The 25,270-nt window shown below is 39.4% G+C and overlaps 1 protein-coding gene across 6 annotated transcripts in view; it reads right to left on the bottom strand.

Annotated features, from left to right (window-relative positions):
* USP37 (ubiquitin specific peptidase 37) overlaps positions 1-25,270 on the bottom strand; it is a 121,689-nt gene that overhangs the window by 88,913 nt on the left and 7,506 nt on the right. For 3 of the 6 annotated variants that reach the window (XM_053597977.1, XM_053597981.1, XM_053597978.1), the window contains exons 3-8: positions 21,563-21,626; positions 18,897-19,120; positions 13,501-13,672; positions 7,857-7,957; positions 4,001-4,191; positions 3,583-3,660 (exon numbers count right to left, since the gene is read on the bottom strand). In XM_053597977.1, coding sequence (XP_053453952.1) covers positions 3,583-3,660; positions 4,001-4,191; positions 7,857-7,957; positions 13,501-13,672; positions 18,897-19,052 — 698 coding nt within the window. In that variant the 5' untranslated portion in view covers positions 19,053-19,120; positions 21,563-21,626. Of the gene's footprint in view, positions 1-3,582; positions 3,661-4,000; positions 4,192-7,856; positions 7,958-13,500; positions 13,673-18,896; positions 19,121-21,562; positions 21,627-25,270 lie in introns of those variants that run through there. The other 3 variants (XM_053597979.1, XM_053597980.1, XM_053597982.1) reach the window with 3 other exon arrangements.

Raw genomic sequence — 25,270 nt, forward strand, 5'->3', positions numbered from 1 at the left:
TTTGATTATAATTAAGGTGAAGGGTTGCTACCACTTACTAACAGCAAGGTAGAATCTATCTGGAATAAAGGGGATTCATTAGGACATCTTAGAGCACTCATGCTCGGTAACAGCAACATAACTGTAATGGGCAATTAATAACAACCACAGCCTGATAAGCATATGGTGATCAAAGGCTCAGAGCCTTCAAATATAAAGATCTCTGTCACACCAACAGGCAAACCATCGAAACCAGTATAAGTGACTTGGTGCCCATATCTCAGTGGTTAGGGCGCTAGACACATGCACCGGAGCTGGTGGGTTTGAACCTGGCTAAGGCCTGCTAAACAATGACAATAACAAAAAAAAATAAAAATAGCTGGGTGTTGTGGCAGGCGCCTGTAGTCCCAGCTACTTGGGAGGCTGAGGCAAGAGAATCACTTAAGCCCAAGAGTTTGAGGTTGCTGTGAGCTATGACGCCACAGCACTCTACCAAGGGCAACACGTAAAACTCTGTCTCAAAAAAAAAAAAAAAAAGAAGATCAGCAGAAGTGTTATTAGAGGATGCAGGAAATCTAGAATGAATGGTAAAAGGAAATAACAATATGAGTTATAGGCTGGGCTAGTTTTCGGTTGCAGATGTCGTTGTTTAGCAGGCCAGGGCCAGGCTCAAACCAGCCAGCTTTGGTGTATGTGGCCGGCGCCCTACTCACTGAGTAACAGGCGCCAAGCCTTTTTTTGAGAGAGTCTCAGTATGTTGCCCTGGGCAGAATGCCATGGCATCACAGCTCACAGCAATCTCAAATTCTCAGGCTTGAGCGATTCTCTTCCTCAGCCTCTCAAGTAGCTGGGATTTACAGGCACCCACCACAACGCCCGGCTATTTTTGTTGTTGTTGTAGTGGCCATTGATGTTTGGCAGGCCTGGTCCAGTTTGAACACACCCCACCAGCCCCAGTGTACGTGGCCAGCACCCTAGCTGCTGAGCTACAAAGCACCAAGCCTATTACTGATATTGTTATCATTTTTTTCTTTTTTTTTTTTGAGACAGAGTGCTACGCTGTCGCCCGGGATAGAGTGTTGTGGCATCATAGCTCGCAGTAATGCAGAAACTCCTGGGCTCAAAAAATCTTCCTGCCACAGTTTTTCTATTTTTAGTAGAAACAGGGCCTACCTATTTCTCAGGCTGGTCTCAAACTCCTGAGTTCAAACAATCTACCCACATTGGCCTCCCAGAGTGCTAGGATTACAGGTGTGAGCCACTGCACCTGGTTTTCTTGCTGTCTTTAGGGTATATTCTTTGGTGATAGACTTTATTTATTTATTTTTTCAGTTTTTGGCTCGGGCGGGATTTGAACCCGCCACCTCCTGTATATGGAGCCGGTGCCCTACTCCTTGGGCCACAGGCACTACCCTGGTGACAGACTTTAAAGAAAATAAATGAGGAAAACCTACCAGAGGGCAAAGCCAGGGGTACATAGTATATGGTGAGGAAGGGTGTTTCTCCCCAAGGATAGAAACAGACTAGCAGATGAACTAACTAGAAAGTTACTTAATTCCACTGCCTTCACTGTCCTGACAATATCTAGCTAGATTTTTGGTTGCAGCCGTCATTGTTGTTTGGCAGGCCTGGCTGGATTCGAACCCGCCAGCTCAGGTATATGTGGCTGGCGTCTTAGCCGCTTCAGCCAAAGCCGCTGAGCCTAGCTAAAAAGATTTTTAACACAGCTATAGACAAGGGACTCCTCCAGTTTCCTGCACCAGAAAGAAGGATTACCCAGAAATCCTAGACTCTGAGCTGGATATGATGTTCAGATAACACTCTGAACCTATCTCCATTAGTATGGGGGTTAGTGTGCACTATGTATAGGAAAAATGGTGAATAAGGGTATTTTGGTGACCAGAGGACGAAGCAGACTGTTAGTTGTCCCCAAATAAACACTGTACCCTGAGCAATAATGGTTGAATCTTGGCCAGGAATTCTTTCCCAGACATTCTCATTACTCAATATAATCATGCAACTAAATTGTGGCCAATGTGATAAGCGCAAAAACATTTATACAATTTCCTGCCTAAAGAAAAGCAGTATACCCTCCCCTTGCTCCTTTCCATTAACAGGAATAGAAACATGAGAGTAGAGAGTATACACAAAATGAAAGCTACTTGTTAAGGATGGTAGATCAACTAGACAGAATGAATCCGAGTCCACGGTGATTGTAGTTTCAGATACCAGTACTATTACCTACCCTGACTTTTACACTTGTGACAGCAGCAAATCAATTAATACAAAGTTTCTTTGGCTATTTCCCAACTCCTTTCTGGTGATCCCATGACCTCAAATACTAGTTAAATGACTATCAACTGATTTCTGATAAGGTATTAGTTGAGATATTAACTATGTAATATCTCAAGTTTTCTACCCCAGAAGACAAAAAAACCCCCAAATCCTCACATGATGTAGAAGAGGATTATAAGCTGGTGACTGCCCTGCTACATAACTATTCCCTTTTGTTCAACCCAGAAAACATACATGAAAGATTAATATTCCCTTCTGAGAACCCACATAGCCTCACATCCTTTTATACCTGGGCTGACTTTTCACATGAGTAAAGTAAAAAATTAAAATTAAAAAATTAAGCATAAAGGGAAGAAAGAGGAAAGGGGTTCACACTAAACAAACAAAAAATGCTTGTTTAGAATTCTTTGGCTATTTTTCTACAAATTATCGCAGATTTAATTTTAAAAAAAGGGCAGGATATGAGAAATCCAATGAAATGACAAAAGCAATAGTAAAGGCCAAATTGCCTCTCTATTCAGTGTCATCAAAACACTTTAAATTCTGGCTTGGTGCCTATAGCACAATGGTTATAGCGCCAGCCCCATACACCGAGGCTTGCAGGCTTTGATCCCAGCCCAAGCCAGCTAAACAACGATGACAACTGCAACAAAAAAACAGCCAGGCATTGTGGCAGGTGCCTGTAGTCCCAGCTACTTGGGAGGCTGAGGCAAGAGTTGGAGATTGCTGTGAGCTGTGATGCCATGGCACTCTACCCAGGGCAACAGAGTGAGACTCTGTCTCAAAAAAAAAAAAGGGCAGCGCCTGCAGCTCAGTAGGTAGGGCACCAGCCCCATATACTGAGGGTGGTAGGTTCAAACCCACCTTGGCCAAACTGCAACAAAAACATAGCCAGGTGTTGTGGCAGGCACCTGTAGACCCAGCTACTCGGGAGGCTGAGGCAAGAGAATTGCCGAAGCTGAGGAGTTGGAGGTGGCTGAGAGCTGTGTGACACCACGGCACTCTACTGAGGGCGATAAAGTAAGACTATCTCTACTTAAAAAAATAAAGAACACTTTAAGTTCTGTTCTTCTATCTTTGGAATTCTCAGAAATTAAACGTCATTCCCTCCAATTCCCCAGTGGTTATAATTATCAGTATAAAAAAACACAGTGGCACCTGTGGCTCAAAGGAGTAGGGCGCTGGCCCCATATGCTGGAGGTGGCGGATTCAAACCCAGCCCCGGCCAAAAACTGCAAAAAAACAAAAGACAAACAAACAAAAAAACCACACTGATCTAGTGCCATAAAGGCTCCTAAGGCAACTTACGATGATGAATCATTTTCCTTAGGGTAATCTTCACTCAACTCTGAGCCAGATGATAGCATTCTTTTCCTCTTTTCAGTCCTGTAGAGAACAGAGAAAAAAATATTTATTTCACTCTCCCCTCCAAAACAGCTTATTATAAAAAGTTGTAATTCATACCATTAAAAATCAAAAATGAACATAAAGGACAAGCAATATGACTACTGCTATCTAATTCTCTACACTATATTTAAATTAATATACTGTACGTCTATGTGCTCCAATATGTATCACTGACATAAACTACATATAACAAATACATGTAATCATCTACCACAAATGTACTCTATACTTTGCCTTCATTCTCTTCAAATTGCTGTTCTAAAAAGCTTAAAAGACATTTATAAACAGACAGAGCTAATAAAAAAAAAGTCTTTCCTACCGATTTTCTAGTAACCCAGATCTGAGAGGTGTTGGTGTAGACGTCAAAGAAGGAACCAAAGAAGGAACTGCCCGTGTAACAGCTATTCCACTTCCTGCTACAGTTTTAATGGATCCTCTACCTGGATTACCCAGAACTTTTCGAAATGATACATCATCTTTAGTTTCCAAACTTCCTCTTTTTGAAGAGGCCTGTAAGAATAAAGTTTGAGATAGTTTTATCTTCAATAAACTGGAATACATTTAGACCAATGACTCTCACGTAGGGAGCTTTAAAAATACAAATAGAGACGCATCTCTAGACTAGATTCTAACCTAACTGGTTTGAGGTGAGGCTCATTCATCAGTATTGGTTTCTCTTAAAGCACTCTAAATGATTCTAATGTATTGTCAGTATGAGAAATGGAGTTGCACATATTTTCCTATAGGATTCTTGTAAACTTAAAAATTCTACAGCACACCTAGAGGCAAAAAGGCAAGAACCCTGCTTTGAATTACTAATTTAAAAAATACACATAAAGACATGGTTCTAGTGACTAGCATGAGAACTAATCTTTGCAGGAAAAAAATATCCAATTATAATTTTAAGTTAAGAAGGACCAATTGTAGTGGTTGCTACAATTTAAATACAAAGTCCTGTCCAATCAACAAAACAGTTATATGACTCTTGAGGGCATTCTAGTTGGAGGAGAAGAAAGGTGGGAAAGACCCCACTGACAAGATAAATCAAAGAAGCTACCCTAAAGACAGCAAGAAAACCAGGTGCAGTGGCTCACAGCTGTAATCCCAGCACTCTGGGAGGCCAATGTGGGCAGATTGCTTGAACTCTGGAGTTTGAGACCAGCTTGAGCAATAGTGAGACCTTGTCTCTACTAAAAATAGAAAAACTGTGGCAGGAAGATTTTTTGAGCCCAGGAGTTTCAGGTTGCTGTGAGCTATGATGCCACAACATTCTACCCCGGGCGAAAGAATGACACTCTGTGTCAAAAAACAAAAAAAAAGACAGCAAGAAATTCAGAGAGAATATAGCAATGTGAACATTAGTTGGGAAATAGTGTTTTACACATTCTGCCAGCAAAGCTTTATATCTCTATATTAAGAGCTATTTGGGGCCTGGCACCTGTAGCTCAGCAACTAAATACACTGAATCCAGCCTGGGCCTGCCAAACAACAACACACTGTGGTGGGCACCTGTAGTCCCAGCTACTTGGGAGGCCGAGGCAAGAGAATTGCTTAAGCTCAAGAGTCTGAAGTTGCTGTGAGCTGTGACACTACGGCACTCTGCCAAGGGCGACATACTGAAACTCTGTCTCCAAAAAAAAAAACCAACAAACAACTATGTGTTTTCTCTATGGGAGGTATGTCCGAAAACTTTTTAAAAAATAATTATAACCCTAAGATAGAAAATATAAAAGCTTCTAAGATGGTGTGGATAAACGATTTAAAAAATTTTCAAATGGGTAATAAATTCTCAAACTTCACAAATCAAAAAATTAAAAGTCATTCACATAGAGAAGTCCCACCATCATCCCCCCCATCCATCCGGTTCTTCCACTTCCCACTGTTCCACCCCTTATAAGTATTTTTGTTTTGCTATGCAAATACCCATCATATTTTATTCTTTTTGTTATATAAATGGTAAAATTTTATACGTAAAGTTTTGTAGAGTCTCACTATGTCACCCTGGGTAGAGTAGCAGGGCGTCATAGCTCACAGCAACCTCCAACTCTTGGGCTTAAGCAATTCTCTTGCCTCAGCCTCCCAAGGAGCTGGGACTACAGGCGCCCATCACAATGCCCGGCTACTTTTTGGTTGTAGTTGTCATTGTTGTTTAGTAGGCCTGGGCTGGGTTCAAACCCAGCAGCTCCAGTGTATGTGGCTGGCGCCCTAGCTGTTGAGCTACAGGCATCGAGCCTCTTTTCAAAATTTTGACCATGACCCCATAATAAGAAATATTTTATATCAAAATCTATAGAGGGCACTGCCTGTGGTTCAGTGGGCAGGGTGCCAGCCCCATATACCGAGGGTGGCGGGTTCAAACCTGGCCCCAGCCAAACTGCAACAAAAAAATAGCCGGGCGTTATGGCAGGTAACTGTAGTCCCAGCTACTCAGGAGGCTTAGGCAAGGGAATCGCCTAAGCCCAAGAGTTGGAGGTTGCTGTTAGCTGTGTGACGCCACAGCACTTACCGTGGGCAATAAAGTGAAAACTCTGTCTCTACAAAAAAAAAAAAAAAAAACTACAGACACACATTTAGTAATACCAAAATAAAAGTTTCAGAGATCAATATTTATCCTTAAAATGTATAATACCCACTATTATGCTAAGTGAAGGAAGTTACACCCTTTCCCCCTAAAAAATTACACCCTGATTCCATTTATATGAAACTCCAGAAAATACAACCTGATCTATAGTAACAAAACAGAAAGCAGTGGCTGCTTTTAAACAGGGACCAGAGAGAAAAATTACAAAGAAGAATGAAGAAATTTTTAAAGGATAAGGACTATGTTTGCCATGTTGACTATGGTGATGACTTTAAAGGTGAATACATAAGCCAAAACATACAAATATGTTTAAATATGTACAATTTACTGCATGTCAATTATACTTAATAAAACTGGCTCCCCAAAAATCTAACTTATAAAAAGAACCCAACAAAAATGAAATTTTATTCATTGCTTAATCCAGTAAATGCACAAAGTAATGACCTCTTTATGTAGCCAAAGAGAACTCATAGATTTATTAATACTTAGAAAAGGGCTTCAAAGTTTCTCTTACTTTATGCCTGGCTTCCCTTTGCAAAACAAATTAAAAGAAACAAATGGACTGCTAAGTTTTGATTAAGATAATTTATTGATACATAACAAGTCTCATAGCTGGCTGACTATGATTTATGAAAGAAAATTTAAAAACCAAACAGAAGTCCTCAAAAACAAAAAGTCTGGTATTATGTAGTACAAAGGCAAAGTTCATAACTTAGGATAGACCCAAAAGGCATTAAAGAAATCACACCAGCACTTACAGGCCTGTTAGTATACAGACCATATACATGAGCTAAACACTATTACCTGAATTATATCATAAGAACCCTCGAAATATTGCTGTAAAATATTTCAATTTTACAGATGGGTACTGAGGCTTTGGATACTTGAGGAACTTCCTCAATGACCTATCGCTAGTAAGTTGGCAGCACCAAGTCTTGAACCCACATTTAACTCCAAAGCCATGCTTTTAAAAACTATACTCTACAGGGGCTCATAATGATGACCATGAGATACCAAAGGTTAAATTGTGTTTAGCAAAGCTATATGTAAAATGAGAAGAATGTGACCAATCTTAGAAAGATTCTCATAAAAGTAAATGAAGAGAGTTAGATAGCTAAACCAATAAATTTCAGACATATAGAAAATACTCTTGAGACAATGCCAGAAATATTAAGGCACTGCAGTCTAAATTTTGCGACCTGCAACTACTTCATACAATATCTATGACTACCATTTTTTTTTTTTTTTTTGAGACAGAGTCTCACTATGTTGTCCTTGGTTGAGTGCTGTGGCATCACAGCTCATACAACCTCCAACTCTTGGGCCTAAGCGATTCTCTTGCCTCAGCCTTCCAAGTAGCTGGGACTACAGGCACCCACCACACACCCGGCTATTTTTTTGTTGTAGTTGTCATTGTTGTTTGGCAGGCCAGGGCACGATTCAAACCTTCCAGCCACAGTGTATGTGGCTGGCACCCTAGCCACTGAGCTACAAACGCTGAGCCAACCATTTTTTAAAAAGCTACAAAGGCCATAAAGTGAGACTCTGTCTCTACAAAAAAAAAAAAAAGCTACAAAGATTCAAATGAACATACCTGATTGTCTGAATAAGAAAGCTGCCTGTTGGTTTCCTTCTGTGAGGTCCTACTGCCCAAAATGGCTCCAAAACTACCAGACCCCTGAGAAGGTTTCGTGGCTGATAAAAAAAAAAAATCCTCAAATCACTTACTGTAATAAAAATATTTATCATTATTATTTTTATATAATATTAAAGAAATGGAAGAAACATCAGGAGAAAGATAAATCAAAGTGCTTATCAACCAATTATTTCTGATAGAATGTACATCTGATAAGTATCTGTATATTATTAATAACTAAAATGTAGAACTGGAATCCCCAATCAAAAAAATTAAGGCTGGGTGTGGTGGCTTAAAGCTGTAATTATAAAACTCTGGGAAGCCAAGTTGGGTAGATCACTTGAGCTCAGGAGTTTAAGACCAGCCTAAACAAGAGTGAGATCCCGTCACCACTAAAAATAGAAAAAACTAGCTGGGCATGGGTGGTGAATGCCTGAAGTAGAGGCCCGTAGGGAAGGCTGAGGCAAGATCACTTAAACCCAGAAGTCTGAGGTTGCTGAACTACAATGACACCATGACCCTCTACCAAGGGTGATAGAGTGAGACTCAGTCTCAAAAAAAAAAAAATTAGCAACACAAAAATCTGACAACATTTAATAGAAGGATAGAATGGAATGTATAAAGCAAAAAGAAAATGTCTGTCTAAAAGGGTATCCAGAAAAGAAAAAGGGGGAAAAAAAAGAAAATGCTAGAAATTCTCCTCTGTAATCAACATTATAGAAGTTTGTCACTGTATATTGACGGCATGAACACTGACACTGGATGCCAAAGAAACATGTCAAAAGCAGTGACAGATATTATCTCTAATAACGTAAACTCCAAAGTATTCTCTATAAGTAGAAGTTTATCAAGCAGAATAAATGGCTTCTATTGCAAAGAAATTACTGCTGGTTTAAAAAAACATTCAAAGCTAGGTGCAGTGACTCACGTTTGTCACCCTAACACTCTGGGAGGCCAAGGCTCATGAATGAGACCACCTGAGCAAGAGCGAAACCCATCTCTACTAACAGAAAAATAGCAGGCACCTAAGAGCCTCAACTATTGGGAAAACACAGGCAAGAGGATCAGCTGAACCCTAGAGTTTGAGGTTGTAGTGAGTCACGAGGATGTTCTTGCACTCTACCCAAGGCAACAGAGAAAGACTCTGTCTCAAAAAGAAAGAAAAAAAAAAAAAAAAGAACAAACGAACATTCAAGGTAGTGTAGAAATATGAATTTATATGTTTTTCCTTTTTTTTGAGACAGAGTCTCAAGCTGTTGCCTTGGGTACAGTGCAGTGGTGTCATGGTTCACAGCAACCCCCAACTCTAGGGCTCAGTTTTTCTACTTTTAGTAGAGATGGGGTCTTGCTTTTTTTTTTTTTTTTGCTGGGACTGGTTTTGAACTCGTGAGCTCAAGCAATCCACCTGCCTTGGCCTCCCAGAGTGCTAGAATTACAGGTGTAAGCCACCGCATCTGGCTCTTAATTTATGTTTTTAAAAGTATACTTTAATTTGGTTAGGCAATTTCCCACTGATAACCATTTGGAATGTTTTAACTTTTCTTTTTTTTTTTTTTTTTTTTGAGACAGAGTCTCACTATGTCACCCTCAGTAGAGTGTCTTGGTGTCACAGTTCACAGCATCCTCCAACTCCTGGGCTTAAGCGATTCTCTTGTCTCAGCCTCCCAAGTAGATGGGACTACAGGCGCTGGGATGTTTTAACTTTTCGAAACTTCAAACAATGCTTAACAACTTTTCACATATCTTCTAGTACTATGGAATGATCTTTGTATGATAAAATATTTAGAATAAGAATTGCTGGGTTAAGTGACATACAATTTTGAACTAAACTGACATTATCACATAGTCCTCAAAAAAAAAAAAATCTCTAAGCTCCTACCAAGTATAGTAGAGCATCTTGCCTCCCTCCATACTGCTGCCAATGTGAAGGTAAGAATTTGAGTTGAATTATTAGTAAAGTTGAGAATTTTGCATTATAAGGGCCATGTATTTTTCTTCCTAAATCCTCTATAGTTTTTTGTCCATTTCACTACTGAATTACCTTTTTTCTTACAAATTTGCAAAATTGGTGTTTTTTTATATTGACATATATAATGAAAAGAATAATTCTGGCTATTATTTTCTTTTGTCTTTTTTTCCTCACCACAGAGATTGTCTATATTTTTTACACAGTCTAAGTTATCAATCTTTTCCCCTATTCTACTTTGAATGTAATATCCAGAAAGATCTTTTCTTCCAGAGGTTATGTTAAAATCCACTATCTTTTTTTAATAATATGTCTATTATTTTAAAATGCATTTTAAGGCTCGGTGCCTATATAGCTCAAGCAGCTAAGGCACCAGCCACATACACCGGAGCTGGAGGGTTCGAATCCAGCCCAGGCCTGCCAAACAACAATGACAACTACAACCAAGAAATAGCTGGGCGTTGTGGTAGGTGCCTGTAGTTGGAGGATGCTATGAGCTGTGATGCCACAGCACTCTACCCAGGGTGATACCTGGAAGCTCTGTCTCAAATAAATAAATAAATAAATAAAATGCATTTTAAATCTTTATGTTTTTACATTCAAATCTTTGGGATTAATGTACAATCTAATTAAATAACAGGAGATAAAAATCCGGCTTTACTACCTTCTTAAGTAGTTGGTTAGTTGTCCTGTTTATAGATAACACAGTTTATCAAATAATGTTTTTTTTTCACTGATTTGGAATGCCACACTTCATGTACATTAAATTCTTTATATTTTTCTTTTTTTTTTTTGAGACAGAGCCTCAAGCTATCACCCTGGGTAGAGTGCCGTGGCGTCACACGGCTCACAGCAACCTCTAACTCTTGGGCTTACGCGATTCTCTTGCCTCAGCCTCCCGAGCAGCTGGGACTACAGGCGCCCGCCACAACGCCCGGCTATTTTTTTTTTTGTTGTTGCAGTTTGGCCGGGGCTGGGTTTGAACCTGCCACCCTCGGCATATGGGGCCGGCGCCCTACTCACTGAGCCACAGGCGCCACCCTAAATTCTTTATATTTTTCAAAGTGTTTTTATATTCATTATCTTATTGTGGTTTTTGCAAAGTATATAGTATCACCTGTGGCCAACTAAAGCAAGCAACTAAACTTAAGATGAAAATGACTTGTCCAAGATCACAGAATGAGTTAAGCATTAAGCCCACAGCTAGCTAATCTAATTACAGCAATGATTCCACCTCACCTAGCAGGTGGAAGTCATGTTTTACATTTTTGAGCATTCATTCATTAAAAAGCCCTGAAATTAAGGTGACATGAATTTCTTTTTTTTTTTTTTTGAGAGTCTCAAGCTGTCGCCCTGGGTAAAGTGCCATGGCATCACAGCTCACAGCAACCTCCAACTCTTGGGCTTAAGCGATTCTCTTGCCTCAACCTCCCAAGGAGCTGGGACTACAGGCGCCTGCCACAATGCTTGGCTACTTTATGGTTGTAGTTGTCATTGTTGCTTAGTAGATCTGGGCCGGGGTCAAACCCGCCCAGGTGTATATGGCCGGTACCCTTGTTAATATTTAGACTATTTAACATAGTCTAAATATTTTATCATACAAAGATCTTCTTGCACCGCTATGACCTTCATTTTATAGACAAGGCAACATAGCAAGACCTTGTCTCTACAAATAATTAAAAAAAAAAAATTAGCTGGGCACAGTGGAATACACCTAGCTTTTTGGGAGGCTGAGGCAGGCTAGTTCTGGAACCTTGGGAAGCTGAGGCAGGAGGATTGCTTGGGGCCAGGAGTTCAAGACCAGCCTGGGCCACATGGTGAGACCCCCTATCTCTAAAAAAAAAAAATGAAAAATGAGCCAGACACAGTGGTTCCAGCTACTTAAGAGGCTAGGGCAGAAGGACTGCTTCGGCCTGGGAGTTTGAAGCTTCAGTGAACTGTGATCACACCACTGTACTCTAGCCTAGGTGATGGAACAGGACCCTGTCTCTAAAAAATAAACTAAATTTTTTTTTTTTTTTGTGGTTTTTGGCCGGGGCTGGGTTTGAACCTGCCACCTCCGGCATATGGGACCGGCGCCCTACTCACTGAGCCACAAGCGCCGCCTAAACTAATTTTTTTTAAAAAGGAAAAAAAGGATGGGAGATTGGCAGAAGAGAGGAACCTGTGTGATTTTTTTCACTGTTTTTACAATGTCAGAATAGGTTTCATATAGATAGGCAAAGTCCTTAAGATTTATGTAATAGGTAACTTTTCCCAATTATAACTTTTTTTTTCTTTGTAGAGACAGAGTCTCACTTTATTGCCCTTGGTAGAGTACCATGGCATCACACAGCTCACAGCAACCTCCAACTCCTGGGCTTAGGCAATTCTCCTGCGTTAGCCTCCTGAATAGATGGGACTACAGGCGCCCACCACACTGCCTGGCTATTTTTTTGTTGCAATTTGACGGGGGCTGGGCTTGGACCCGCCACCCTCGGTATATGGGGCCGGTGCCCTACCCACTGAGCCACAGGCGCCACCCTTTTTTTTTTTCTTTCTTTCTTTAAGATAGGTTCTTGCTCTGTTGCCCAAGCTAGAATACAGTGGTGTTATCATATTCCACTGTAATCTCAAACCCTCTGGCTCAAACAATCCTCCTGCCTCAGCCTCCTGAGTAGCTGAGACTACACGTGTATGCCACAATGCCAGGCCCCCAACTATAGTCCTCCTTCTTTTTCTAGTCATATTTCATGGAATCTTACAGGTTTTCTATATACAAGATCACATTATCTACAAACATTATTTTACTTCTTCCTTTCTAATTTGAATGTCTGTTATTTCATTTTCTTGCCTAACTGCTCTAGGACTTCTAATGCTATATTGAATACAAACAGCAAAAGCAGACATCCTTCCTTGTTATTGATCCTAGAGAAAAACCTCCCAGTTCTTCACCAAGTATGATGTTAGGTATGGGTTTCTCACATATGGCCTTTATTATAGAGGTAGTTTCATTCTACTCCTATTTGGTTGTTTTTTAATCAGGAAATAGTGTTGAATTTTGTCAAATGCTTTTTCTGCACAAATTGAGAAGGTAATGTGGTTTTTGTTCTTCATTCTGTCAACATGGTATATCAAATGGATTGATTTTCATAAGTTTTTTCTTAGCTTTCCACATTAAATCCTACTTGCTTGTGGTGTGTAATCCTTTTAAAGTGCCACTAAATTTAGTTCACTAGTATCTTGTTGAAGCCTTTTACATCAATTCAATATTCATGAGGAATATTGGTCTACAGACTAGACATATTCTTTTTTTGAGATAGGGTCTTTCTCTGTCACCTAGTTTGGAGTGCAGTGATGTTATCATAGCTGACTGCAACTTCAAACTCTTGGGCTCAAGGAATTCTTCTGCCTCAATCTCCTGAGTAGATGTGACTATAGAAATGTGTCACCACACCCAACCCAACTAATTTTCCTATTTTTTAAAGAGATGGGGGTCTTACTCTTGCTATGTTTAGTCTCAAATTCCTAGCCTCAAGCAATCTTCTTGCCTTAACCTTCCAGAGTGCTAGGATTATAGGCATGAGCTACCACACCCAGCCTTGTCCTATTTTTTTTTAACTGATAATGGTAGATCCTAGGACAATTAGTGCTCACCTGCATGAAGTCTGTTTTGATGGACGGCATCTAGAAACAATCTCATTTCCTCTGCATCCTTACTTGGTACTTTGTCAATAGACAAGAAACTATTATCTTGTAGAGTTAACATTAGGCGGCTTTGTTTTGCTCCACTGGGTCGAAGCACCACATTTTTAATGTTATGACTTAGCTGACCAAAACAAAAGGAAAATTACCATCAACAGTATATGATAACAAAGTATAATTTGTTTAACAAATACTAAACGTTATACTTCCCAAGTTACATTTCTCACTCTTACTCATGATAACTGAATTTTTTTCAACCAAAGGAGTTCCCATTTCTTGATACATTTAATCAAAGATTTAACTTTTAGGAGATGCAAACACATACACTGAATCTTCACTTAATGTTGTCAATTGGTTCTTGGAAATTCCAACTTTAAGCAAAAGGACATATAGCAGATCCCTCAAATAACATAATTTCCTTTAATGTCATTTCATTACAACATTGATAAGGGAAAAAAACTGGTTCCATTATCTACCATTTCATTTAAAGTCAGTTTTCTTTTTTTTTTTTTGTGGTTTTTGGCCGGGGCTGGGTTTGAACCCGCCACCTCCAGCATATGGAACTGGCGCCCTACTCCTTGAGCCACAGGCACTGCCCATAAAGTCAGTTTTCAAAAACCTATCAACGGGTGACAACTGTGGCTAAGTGGGTAGGGTACCTGCCACATATACCGAGGCTGGTGGGTTCAAACCCGGCCTGGCCAGCTAAAACAACAATGACAACTACAATCCAAAAATAGCCGGGCACTGTGGCAGGCAACTGTAGTCCCAGCTACTTGGGAGGCTGAGGCAAGAGAATTCCTTAAGCCCAACAGTTAGAGTTTGCTGTGAGTTGTGACGCCATGGCACTCTATCCAGGGTGACAGCTTGACACTCTGTCTCAAAAAAAAAAAAAAAAAAAAAAGGAACCTATCAATGATGTTAAGTAAAGACTTTACTATTAACACATTGACTGCCATGCCATGTGAGTTTTATTTATGTAGTATTGAGCCCCACTTGCTTTTTTATTTTAGTGGCAGTTAATGTGTTAAAATTCATTTTACAGGCGGTGCCTGTGGCTCAGTCGGTAAGGGGCCGGCCCCATATACCAAGGGTGGCGGGTTCAAACCTGGCCCCGGCCAAACTGCAACCAAAAAAAAAAAAAAAAAATAGCCGGGCATTGTGGCAGGCGCCTGTAGTCCCAGCTACTCGGGAGGCTGAGGCAAGAGAATTGCTTAAGCCCAGGAGTTGGAGGTTGCTGTGAGCTGTGTGAGGCCACGGCACTCTACCGAGGGCCATAAAAAGTGAGACTCTGTCTCTACAAAAAAAAAAAAAAAATTCATTTTACAGAATGATCTGTGAACTTTTGGACTTATGAAGGAATCTCACATTTTCAAATACAGTAATAGAGGATGAAAACTAATGAGTAAACAATTTTCAGAGCTTAGACAGGTATATCATTACCAGTTTAGAAAACAAAATTGGATTAGAGTCTTTTTCTTTCTTTTTAAACAAAAACGTATACAATATTTGGCAAATTGTTTAGGTAGTTGCAACATAAAAGTATGTATTAGTCCAAACTATAATCCTCAAAATAATTCCAAACTCTCAAAAACACATCAAAACTAAGCCCTTACCAATATAAAACACATCTTTTCTTTATCTACATAGACTTATTTAACTTTTACTCAATCAAAAGATCATGTGCATCCTGGAATTCTCTTAGGTCACTCATACCCCTTCATAGAACTGATTTAACAATTCATCTTAGAGTAGACTCTCAGAGATGTTAGAAGTGTGCTATGAAGTTATCACTTTAATTTTTACTTAAATGAAAATTTTCCAAAGCTAGAGTAATAAATCTTTATATAATTCCTACAGTCAGGCAGCCTTAAAGATTTTTTTTTTTTTTTTTTTTGAGACAGAGTCTCACTACGTCACCCTCAGTAGAGTACCATGGTGTCACAGCTCACAGAACCTCCACCTCTTGGGTTTAAGCGATTCTCTTGGCTCAGCCTCCCAAGTAGATATATATAAAGATTTCTTTCTTTCTTTTTTTTTGTAGAGACAGGGTCTCACTTTATCACTCTCGGTGCTGTGGTGATAGAGTGCCTTGGTGTCACATAGCTTATAGCAACCTCCAATTCCTGGGCGTAGGCAATTCTTTTAACTCAGCCTCCCGAGTAGCTGGGACCAGAGGTGCCCGCCACAACGCCCGCCCAGCTATTTTTTGTTGCAGCTTGACCGGGGCCAGGTTTGAACCCACCACCCTCAGTATATGGGGCTGGCGCCCTACCCACTGAGCCATAGGCACTGCCCTATATAAAGATTTCTAAAGCTGCCTTTTGCTGAAGACAAACCCTCTAAAACAGCATAAACTAAGAAGTAATATCTTCATAACTTTTAGGTAAGAATGAAAAACAATTTTACCAGTTGATACTAAAATTACAAATTAGATTTGGGAGGTGAAGCTTTTTAGCTTCAAATTAGATCTTAATGTCCTTGAGGAAAACACAATAACTAGTTTAATTCCAAAATATTTAAATGAGCAGTACAGCATGCAAAAGGAAAACAGATAACATAAAGGCAGTATTTCGGTCAATTTACCACTTTTTAAAAATTAAATGTAAGAAGGAAAGTTTGTTCTTTTACATACAAGATGAGAATAATCTTGAACTTAGTCCCTTCGACAAATGAAAACTCCATCCAGCCCTACAATTTCAGTAAATACCTATATGGTAAGGACTCCCAACTCTTTATTTAAGACCAGATATCTCTGTTGAAGCTTCTCCACTTCAGTTTATTTTCTGAATACCCAACAACTCAGAAAACTCACCTCTCCCAATCATCATACTCCAATTCTTCTCCCCTGCTTCCTATTACAAATGAAAAGAAAAAGACTGCAATCCACTCAGAAACTTGGAAATCTCCCCACACTATTTTCTCCCTCAACTCTCAAATCTGAGTTCTACCTTCTTGAAATCTCTTCCTTGTCTGGCTTCTTCAATTAACTTTTCCTTTGTTTAGACCATCGTCCTTTATCTATTCCCCCCCCAATAACTTCCAGGTCCTTTTTATTCTCCCACTATCTCTTGAAATAAAGTCATCTACCTAGTTCTCCAAGAACATTAATTTGAAATTCTTGGCTCTATAGAATCTGAACTTCTCTTATGATAAACAAGAAATATCAAGATTTAGGTCCTACCTAGCTGCCACTCATTCCCTGCTGTCCATTTATTTTGAAATAACTTTCTGGTCCCTGAATGCTGATTCACACTTGCATGTTTGTCCATCTACAGAAATCACTTCCTTTTTACCTACACTTTGTTTGGCAAACTCCTTTTTATCTTCTAAATCCTCAGAGCACAAACCACTTGTTTCCTTATGTTACCTAAGTATCTCTGAAATATTTTTACAGCTGAAAAAGCATTTGGTTACTCTAAAGTTTGAGGGGTCTCATTCAGGTTTTGTACTCTTAGCTCCCAACATAGTAACCTGTAGACAGTTAAAGTGGATATTAAATGTAAACTGATCTAGAACTGAGATGAGTCTGAAATTGCAGGTAATGTTCCTAAGTATCTATGTGTGCTTAAATACTATTTGAATGAGGACTGAGAAATGAAAAAAATGAGTCAGAGGCAGGCACAGAGGCTCACACCTCTAATCCCAGCATTTTGAGGAGGGAGGATCACTTGAGGCCAAGAGTTCAAGACCAGCCTGGACAACATAGAGAGACTCCATCTCTACAAAAAATAAGAAAAATTAGCTAGATATGGTAGTCCATGCCTATAGTTCTAGCTACAGTAGGCTGAGGCAGGATTGATTGAGCCCAGGAGTTCAAGGTTACAGTGAACTGTAATCACATCACTGTACTCCAGCCTAGATGACAGAGTTAAGACCCTTTCTCAAAAAAAAAAAAAAAGTCTTTATCTGGAAAAAAAAAAAAACAACCTTTCTTTCGGTGAGATGAGCAATAATAAATACATGTGATGGAACTACTTATTGTTTCCATCACCATCTCCTATTTATTTATATATCTTTGACGTATGATACATTGTTTTCATAGTTCAAAAGCAAAGATAAATGGATATTTTCTCCCAGATCAGGTTCTCAAGCATAATAAAAGTTACACATCATTTAAGAGAATATTTTAGTTTTGTCAAATGTTATACTTTTGTATAATCTAGTTAATAAATCTAACAAACTGCAAAAAACAGGTAAGATATTAAGTTTGAGGGGTCTCAATTCAGTTCTGTACTCTCAGCTCTCAGCATAGTAACCTGTTCTTAAGTTAAATTCATATCAAATTAAGTAACTCTTGGATGCATAAGAAAAGCAGTATAGAAGAAAAAACAAAATAGCTTTTACAGTGATAAAATAAGGATCCTTCAAAAGTTTACAGTTAGAAGAAAATAGCTGTAAAGATAACCTTAAACAAGCATCCTTAAGTAATCCATATCACAAACTTTGAAAGAATTACTTAGGAAGTGGATATTTGGCTTTTAGGAGATGCTAAAAATGCTGTTAAAAGCTAACATTAAATCCATCGTATATGTTAAGAAAAAACGAGGAGCGGGGCCCATAGTTCAGTGGGTAGGCACCAGCCACATACACTGAGGTTGGCAGGTTCAAACTCAGCCCAGGCCAGCTAAAACAACGACAACTGTGGGGCAGCACCTGTGGCTCAGTGGGTAAGGGCACCAGCTCCATATACCGACAGTGGCAGGTTCTAACCCAGCCCCAGCCAGCTAAAACAGCAATGACAACTGCAACAAAAAATAGACCGGCGTTGTGGTGGGCACTCTATCGAGGGCAATAAAGTAAGACTCTGTCTCAAAAAACAAAACAAAACAAACCAAAAAACTGTAACAATAACAACCGCAACCAAACAAAACAAAAATAGCTGGGCATTGTGGCAGGTGCCTGTAGTTCCAGCTACTTGGGAGACTGAGGCTGGAGAATCGCTTAAGCCCAAGTGTCTGAGATTGCTGTGAGCTGTGGCGCCATGGCACTCTACCCAGTGTGACAGCTTGAGACTCTGTCTCAAAAAAAAAAGAAAAGAAATGAGTAACTGAAGTTATCCAAACGTGGTTTCTAAAATAGCTTAGATATGGAGAGTCCAAACCCTTTTTAGCTTCCTCTCACCAATCTTCTTTACAATAATGGTGACTACTTCCTACTCTTATAAGCCACCAACAATATTGCTGAGCAATTCATAAAACACATACACAAAAAGTATCAGTGTCCTGGAAATAAAAAGCAAGAAATATTAATTGAGGAGGACTATTGTGATGTTCATTATGGTACAAAACAGCTAGTTACTAAAGAATCTGATTCAAGATCTGTTCCAAATCAAAGTTTGGTAATACCTGAAATATCCTTGGAATTCCTCCAGTATTGTAGTGAACTACTAGGCTGACTTTATTCTCTTTTTCCACAATTTCAAAGGATCCTTCTTTCCACTTTGTAATCCCAGTCTGCATACTTCGAATTCTGATAGGACCATGTATCTTCAGAGAAGACATATTTTCTTTAAAAATAAATTGCTTCTACCCAAAATAAAAAGCAAAAATACACCTTCACCTGATAGGTTCTAAGGAAGAAAAATAAAATAACAAGTTACAATTTTCTAGTGCTTAAAATAATTTCTAATGACCTTTAATTACTTCTATATATCTTCCCTTCTTTGCCATATGTCCAATACTTACATCTATTAGCACATAGTTCTACATTTTGCACCATTTATAATCATACTGCTACCACTAAAGACATGCCAATTAGGAATAAGAAAGATTCCATTCTCAATGTGACTACATTCAACATTAAAGTGGTGATTTCCTTCATGAATACTAATAAGTCTCACATTTTAAAACAAGTAAAAAATATATTTTTAGGTTGGGGTACAGTGACTCACATCTGTAATCCTAGCATTCTGGGAGGCTGAGGCCAGAAGACTGCTTGAGGTGAGGAGTTCAAGACCAGCCTGAGCAAAAATCAGACCTCATCTCTACAAAAAATAGAAAATTTAGCCAGGTGTAGGTATATGTGCCTATAGTCCTAGCTACTTGGGAGGCTAAAGCAGGAGGATCACTTAAAAGCCAGGAGTTTGAGGTTGCTGTGAGTTCTGATGATGCCACTGAACTCTGGCCAGGGCAACACAGCAAGACTCTGTCTCAAAAACAAATTCAGTCATCTGACTCCACTTTTTAGAATAGAGTTCCTCCTAAAACACAAAAGGATATCACCAGATGATTCCTTCTAACAGTTAACAGTCTAAGCATATCCATATATAGAAGATGTTAAATGAATACAAAATTTTTTTATTTTATTTTATTTTTGTAGAGACAGAGTCTCACTGTACCGCACTCGGGTAGAGTGCCGTGGCGTCACACTACTCACAGCAACCTCTAACTCTTGGGCCTACGCGATTCTCTTGCCTCAGCCTCCCCAGCAGCTGGGACTACAGGTGCCCGCCACAACGCCTGGCTATTTTTCTGTTGCAGTTTGGCTGGGCTGGGTCTGAACCTGCCACCCTCAGCATATAGGGCCGGCGCCCTACTCACTGAGCCACAGGCGCCGCCCATGAATACAAAATTTTTAAGAATAATCAAATCAGTTCAACCTTCAAAATTATAGTATTTGGGAAAATCACTTAATCTCTAGGGAAAACAAATAAAAATACCTCTTTTCCTAAGAATCAAATACACAGGTTTCCTGAATAAACTTTTAATACTTAAAAATGATGAGATGTCTAAAACTCTTCAAACTAGCTTTACCAAAAGTCAGAGAATGTTATCAAATAGTAGCAGAGAATGTTATTAAATAGTGTGTCATATACACAAATATGCAATCACTTAAAATTTCTAAACCAAATTTTATTTATACTATTTTCAAACCTCTAAAAACACTGCCTCCAAAATGGATTCTTATAATTTAATAAATTGACAATCATTAAATATTACCTCTGCCTAAAAAACTCAGCTAGAAAAGGTGGTACACAAAGGTAAAGGATGCTACGTCTAGAAATCAGGAGCCAGCTCTGTCACTTACTAATGTGTACCTTATCTTCTCTAACCACGAGTTTTCTCAACCATGAAACAGGCATAGCAAATGCTATTGTGCTGCAGAATAAAATGAGATCACTGTAGGCACTCAGCAGACAGCAGTTATTAATATTAATGGAATTAGTATATATTTTCTGAATTTATTCCTTGCCTATAATACCACTTTCCCTAAAGACCTCAGCAAATAAGATGTTAACAGGGATGGTGGTGCTCATAGCTCAGTGGGCGCAGGCTACATGCACCATGGCTGGTGGGTTTGAACACAGCCCCAGCCTGCTAAAAACAAAAAATAGCCGGCCATTGTGGCAGGCACCTGTAGTCCCAACTACTCAGGAGGCTGAGGCAAGAAAATCACTTAAACCAAAGAGTTTGAGGTTGCTGTGAGGTGTGACACCATAGCACTCTACTGAGGGCAACAAAGTAAGACTGTCTCAAAAAAAAAAAAAACAACAACAAAAAACGAAGTGTATTTGGCTTGGCCCCTATAGCTCAGCTGCTAGAGCACCAGCCACATGCACCTGGGCTGGCGGCTTTAAACGCGGCCCAGGGCCTGCCAAATAACAAAAAAAATTGGCAGGCACCTTTAGTCTCAGCTACTTGGGAGGCTGAGGCAAGAGAATCGCTTAAGCCCAAGAGTTTGAGGTTGCTGTGTAAGCAGTGACGCCAAGGCACTCTACAGAGGGTGACATAATGAGACTGTCTCAAAAAACAAAAAATGTTAACAGGGATTACCAACTCAACTGCCTACAGGGGCCAAATAAGTGACAGAAAGACTTAGGCAGGCAAAATATGAACAACTGCTCCCCAACCTACCCAATTATTACTAGGTAGAAACAGTGAGCCCTGCATTACTAGACTATTTCATTTTTCAAGAAAATAAAGACATCCAAACTTGTACGTGAAATTGACCATTTTTAATTACAGGCAATAAATCCAAATTTATTTTTAAAATTAAATCAAATAAAACCCACCTGCCAGTAGAATACAGCTTGGGGGCCCCTAGTTTGAAGCCTCTGGTTACTGTACAGCAAATAACTGAGGATAAAATAAAAGAGATATGAAAACACTTTCAAGAGTTAAAAGGTTATGCACTGTAAGTCCTCTATATTTATTATTCATTCACTTCATCAAATATTTTTAGTGTCTATGGCCAGATTTTTTTTTTTTTTTTTTTTGAGACAGAGTTAAAGTACAATGTTCTCATCATAATTTACTGCACCCTCAACCTCCTACCTCAGCCTCTGAAGTAGCTGGAATTACAGGCATGCACCACAATGTCCAGCTATGTTTTTTATGTTTTATAGCGACACACAGTCAGACTACGTTGGTCAGACTGGTCTCAAACTCCTGGATTCAAGTGATCCTCCTGCCTCAGCCTCCCAAAGTGCTAGGATTATGGGCATGAGCCACTGCACCCAGCCCAAATTTAGATATTAGTATAATCCGTGGGGTATATGAATCCATCAAACTAATAGAGTCCACTATTGCTTATGGAAGTGTCTGCAAATATGGTATTTTCCTTAAACTAAGAGCCCTACAGAAATTTAGGGAAGCAAGGTGTGTCTGTAACACTTTTTTTTTGTAAATAATTTTTTTGTGGCTTCATTGTTTGGATATGTCCTTGAGATTTTTTCCACGCTGCCTCTCAGCACTGCAAAGAATAATCTCTCCTCTCCTAATCCAGTTTCCCATGCCAAAAACATAAAGCTGTTTTTGACCTCTTTCTTGATGATTATTGGTACTGGACTGGAGATGGCAGGTGAGAAGAGTCCTGTTAATTCTACCTATACACAACTTTTAGATAGCTTTATAATGAACTTTATAATGAACTATAGATCAAATTAGATCACTTTCCTTCTTAATGTCATTCAGTGGCTCTCCACTGTCCTCACAACAAAATCTAAACACATTAACATAAAGGCCCTTTATGACCTAGGCCCTGTTTACTTTTCTATTCCCAATAATCCTCCCAAATCCAGCCATCTGAGCTACTTACAATTTCCCCCCAAATAGTCATGCTTTCATGCCACTTGCACAAAATGTGGTCATGTCTGGAGAATTTTTAAGTGTTCTCCTAATCCCCAACCCCCCTTAAATTCTTCTCCTTTATCTAAAATCAAGGCTCACCTTAGATGTTACCCTCCACCTTAGATGTTACACACTTTAAGGAGCCTTTCCCAAATTCCTTTCATTTGTTCTTCCCCCACCCAGCCATAGCGAGAATGTTCACCTTCTCTATCCTCCTGCTGTACTTCGTACTATTTATCACAGTGTATTATAATGAGTTCTTTGTCTCTATCCAGGGGTGTCCAGCATTTATTTTTCCTCTGTACCACATTAAAAGGAAAAGAGGGGCGGCAACTGTGGCTCAAGGAGTAGGGTGCTGGCCCCATATACCGTGGGTAGGGGTTCAAACCCAGCGCCCCAAAAAACTGCAAAAAAATAAAAGAAGAAAAAGAGGGGCGGCACCTGTGGCTCAGTCGGTAAGGAGCCAGCCCCATATACCGAGGGTGGCGGGTTCAAACCTGGCCCCGCCGAACTGCAACAAAAAAAAATAGTTGTAGCGGGTGCCTGTAGTCCCAGCTACTAGGGAGGCTGAGGCAAGAGAATCACTGAAGCCCAGGAGTTGGAGGTTGCTGTGAGCTGTGTGATGCCACGGCACTCTACCGAGGGCCATAAAGTGAAACTCTGTCTCTACAAAAAAAAAAAAAAAAAAAAAAAAAAGAAGAAGAAAAAGAGCTGTCTTGGGCCACACATTAAATAAACAAAAGCTAAGAAAAGCTAATTAGCAAAAAAAAAATGGTTTGTGCCTACTTTTCCTGATATCCAACGCTAAAGACAAACAAAAGAAGTTCCTCACAAAATCAGCATGCAGCCTGTGTGCCCTGATAGTTTGCTACTGGAATACATGGAATATGCTCATTAATCTCTGCATCCACACTAGGATAGTGTCTGACGTACACAAAACAAACTCATTGTTCAAGAATAATGAACAAATCAGCACTACCCATTTTATTCAATTTGCTTATAAAATATACAATAGCAGATACTAGAATCATAAATCTTTTTATCTATACCCTTGCCAATAGAAGTTATACTTAATAACTTCTTTTTATGAGTATTGCTACACTCTATATTACATATAACTTATCTTTTGAAGACCACATTTAAGCTTTTTCTATGTGCATTTAAACTTCTCTACTAAATGCTAAGGTGTCATGGTACCTTATTAAGAAAAATTATTTAGGCTCAGCACCTGAAACACAATGGTTATGGTGCTAGCCACATGAACCAAGGCTGGTGGGTTCTAGCCCGGCCCAGGTAAACAATGACAACTGCAATAAGAAATAGCTGGGCGTTGTGGTGGGCTCCTGTAGTCCCAGCTACTTGGGAGGGTGAGGCAAGAGAATCCCTTGAACCCAAGAGTTTGAGGTTGCTGTGAGCTGTGACACACAGCACTTTACTGAGGGTGACATAGTGAGACTCTTGTCTCAAAAAACAAACAAAAAAAAACCCAAAAAACTTATTTATGAAGAAAAACAATATGCCATTACAAAGTAAATTAAAAAAAGTTAATGCCCAAACTGGGATTCACATTATTCATTGCTCAATAAAGACATTAAGAGTCATTTCTCTTGGGCAGCACCTGTGGCTCAGTGATTGGGGCGCCAACCCATATACCATGGGTAGTGGGTTCAAACCCGGCCCTGGACTAACTGCAACGAAAAATGGCTGGGCATTGTGGCAGGCGCCTGCAGTCCCAACTGCTCAGAAGGCTGAGGCAAGAGAATCGCTTGGGCCCAAGAGCTGGAGGTTGTTGTGATGTCAGGGCACTCTACCTAGGGCGACAAAGTAAGACTTTATCTCTAAAAAAAAAAAAAAACCAAAAAAAAAGAGTCATTTCTCTTGTCAATTCCCTTCATCTTTCTTTAAATGGTATTAGTGTCAGCGTGCCAAAATAAAAGGGAGTAATACAAAAACCCATCATCTTATGTACCAAGTAAAAGCCATTGATCTTAAATTACTCCAACAAAAACATATAATTAAAAAATTACATCATTTAATAAAATTTAGTGATAAAGATTTCAACGTTTATCTCTGAAGTATATAAGAAATAAAAAAATGGGCTCGGCACCTGTGGCTCAAGCAGCTAAGGCACCAGCCACATACACCTGAGCTGGCAGGTTCCAATCCAGCCCAGGCCTGCCAAACAACAATGACAGCTGCAACCAAAAAATAGCCAGGCATTGTGGAGGGCACCAGTAGTCCTAGCTACTTGGGAGGTGGAGGCAGGAGAATTGCCTGAACCCAGGAGTTGGAGGTTGCTGTGAGCTGTGATGCCACAGCACTCTACCCAGGACAACAGCTTGAGGATGTCTCAAAAAATATATATATAATAATAATAAATAAAAAAATGTTATTGGTTATGTCTGCTTCTATCTAATTCTCTACATATTTTAAACATTTTGATGCAGAGCTTTGGCTACTTATATGAAATTTTACTTTAGATATTTAACTCTTTCTTAACCATTTCAACTAGCAACCCTTTCTTTCTTCTAAAGAAAAAAAACCTAAAATATGAAGACATAAAATTGATAGAACCAATATAATAAAATTTTTCTTACTGCCTCAATTTAGTACTTATCTCCTTTTGTACTAAATGAATTAATGATCTACTT

The sequence above is a fragment of the Nycticebus coucang genome, chromosome 7, assembly GCF_027406575.1.
Source record: "Nycticebus coucang isolate mNycCou1 chromosome 7, mNycCou1.pri, whole genome shotgun sequence".
Taxonomy (NCBI): Eukaryota; Metazoa; Chordata; class Mammalia; order Primates; family Lorisidae; genus Nycticebus; species Nycticebus coucang.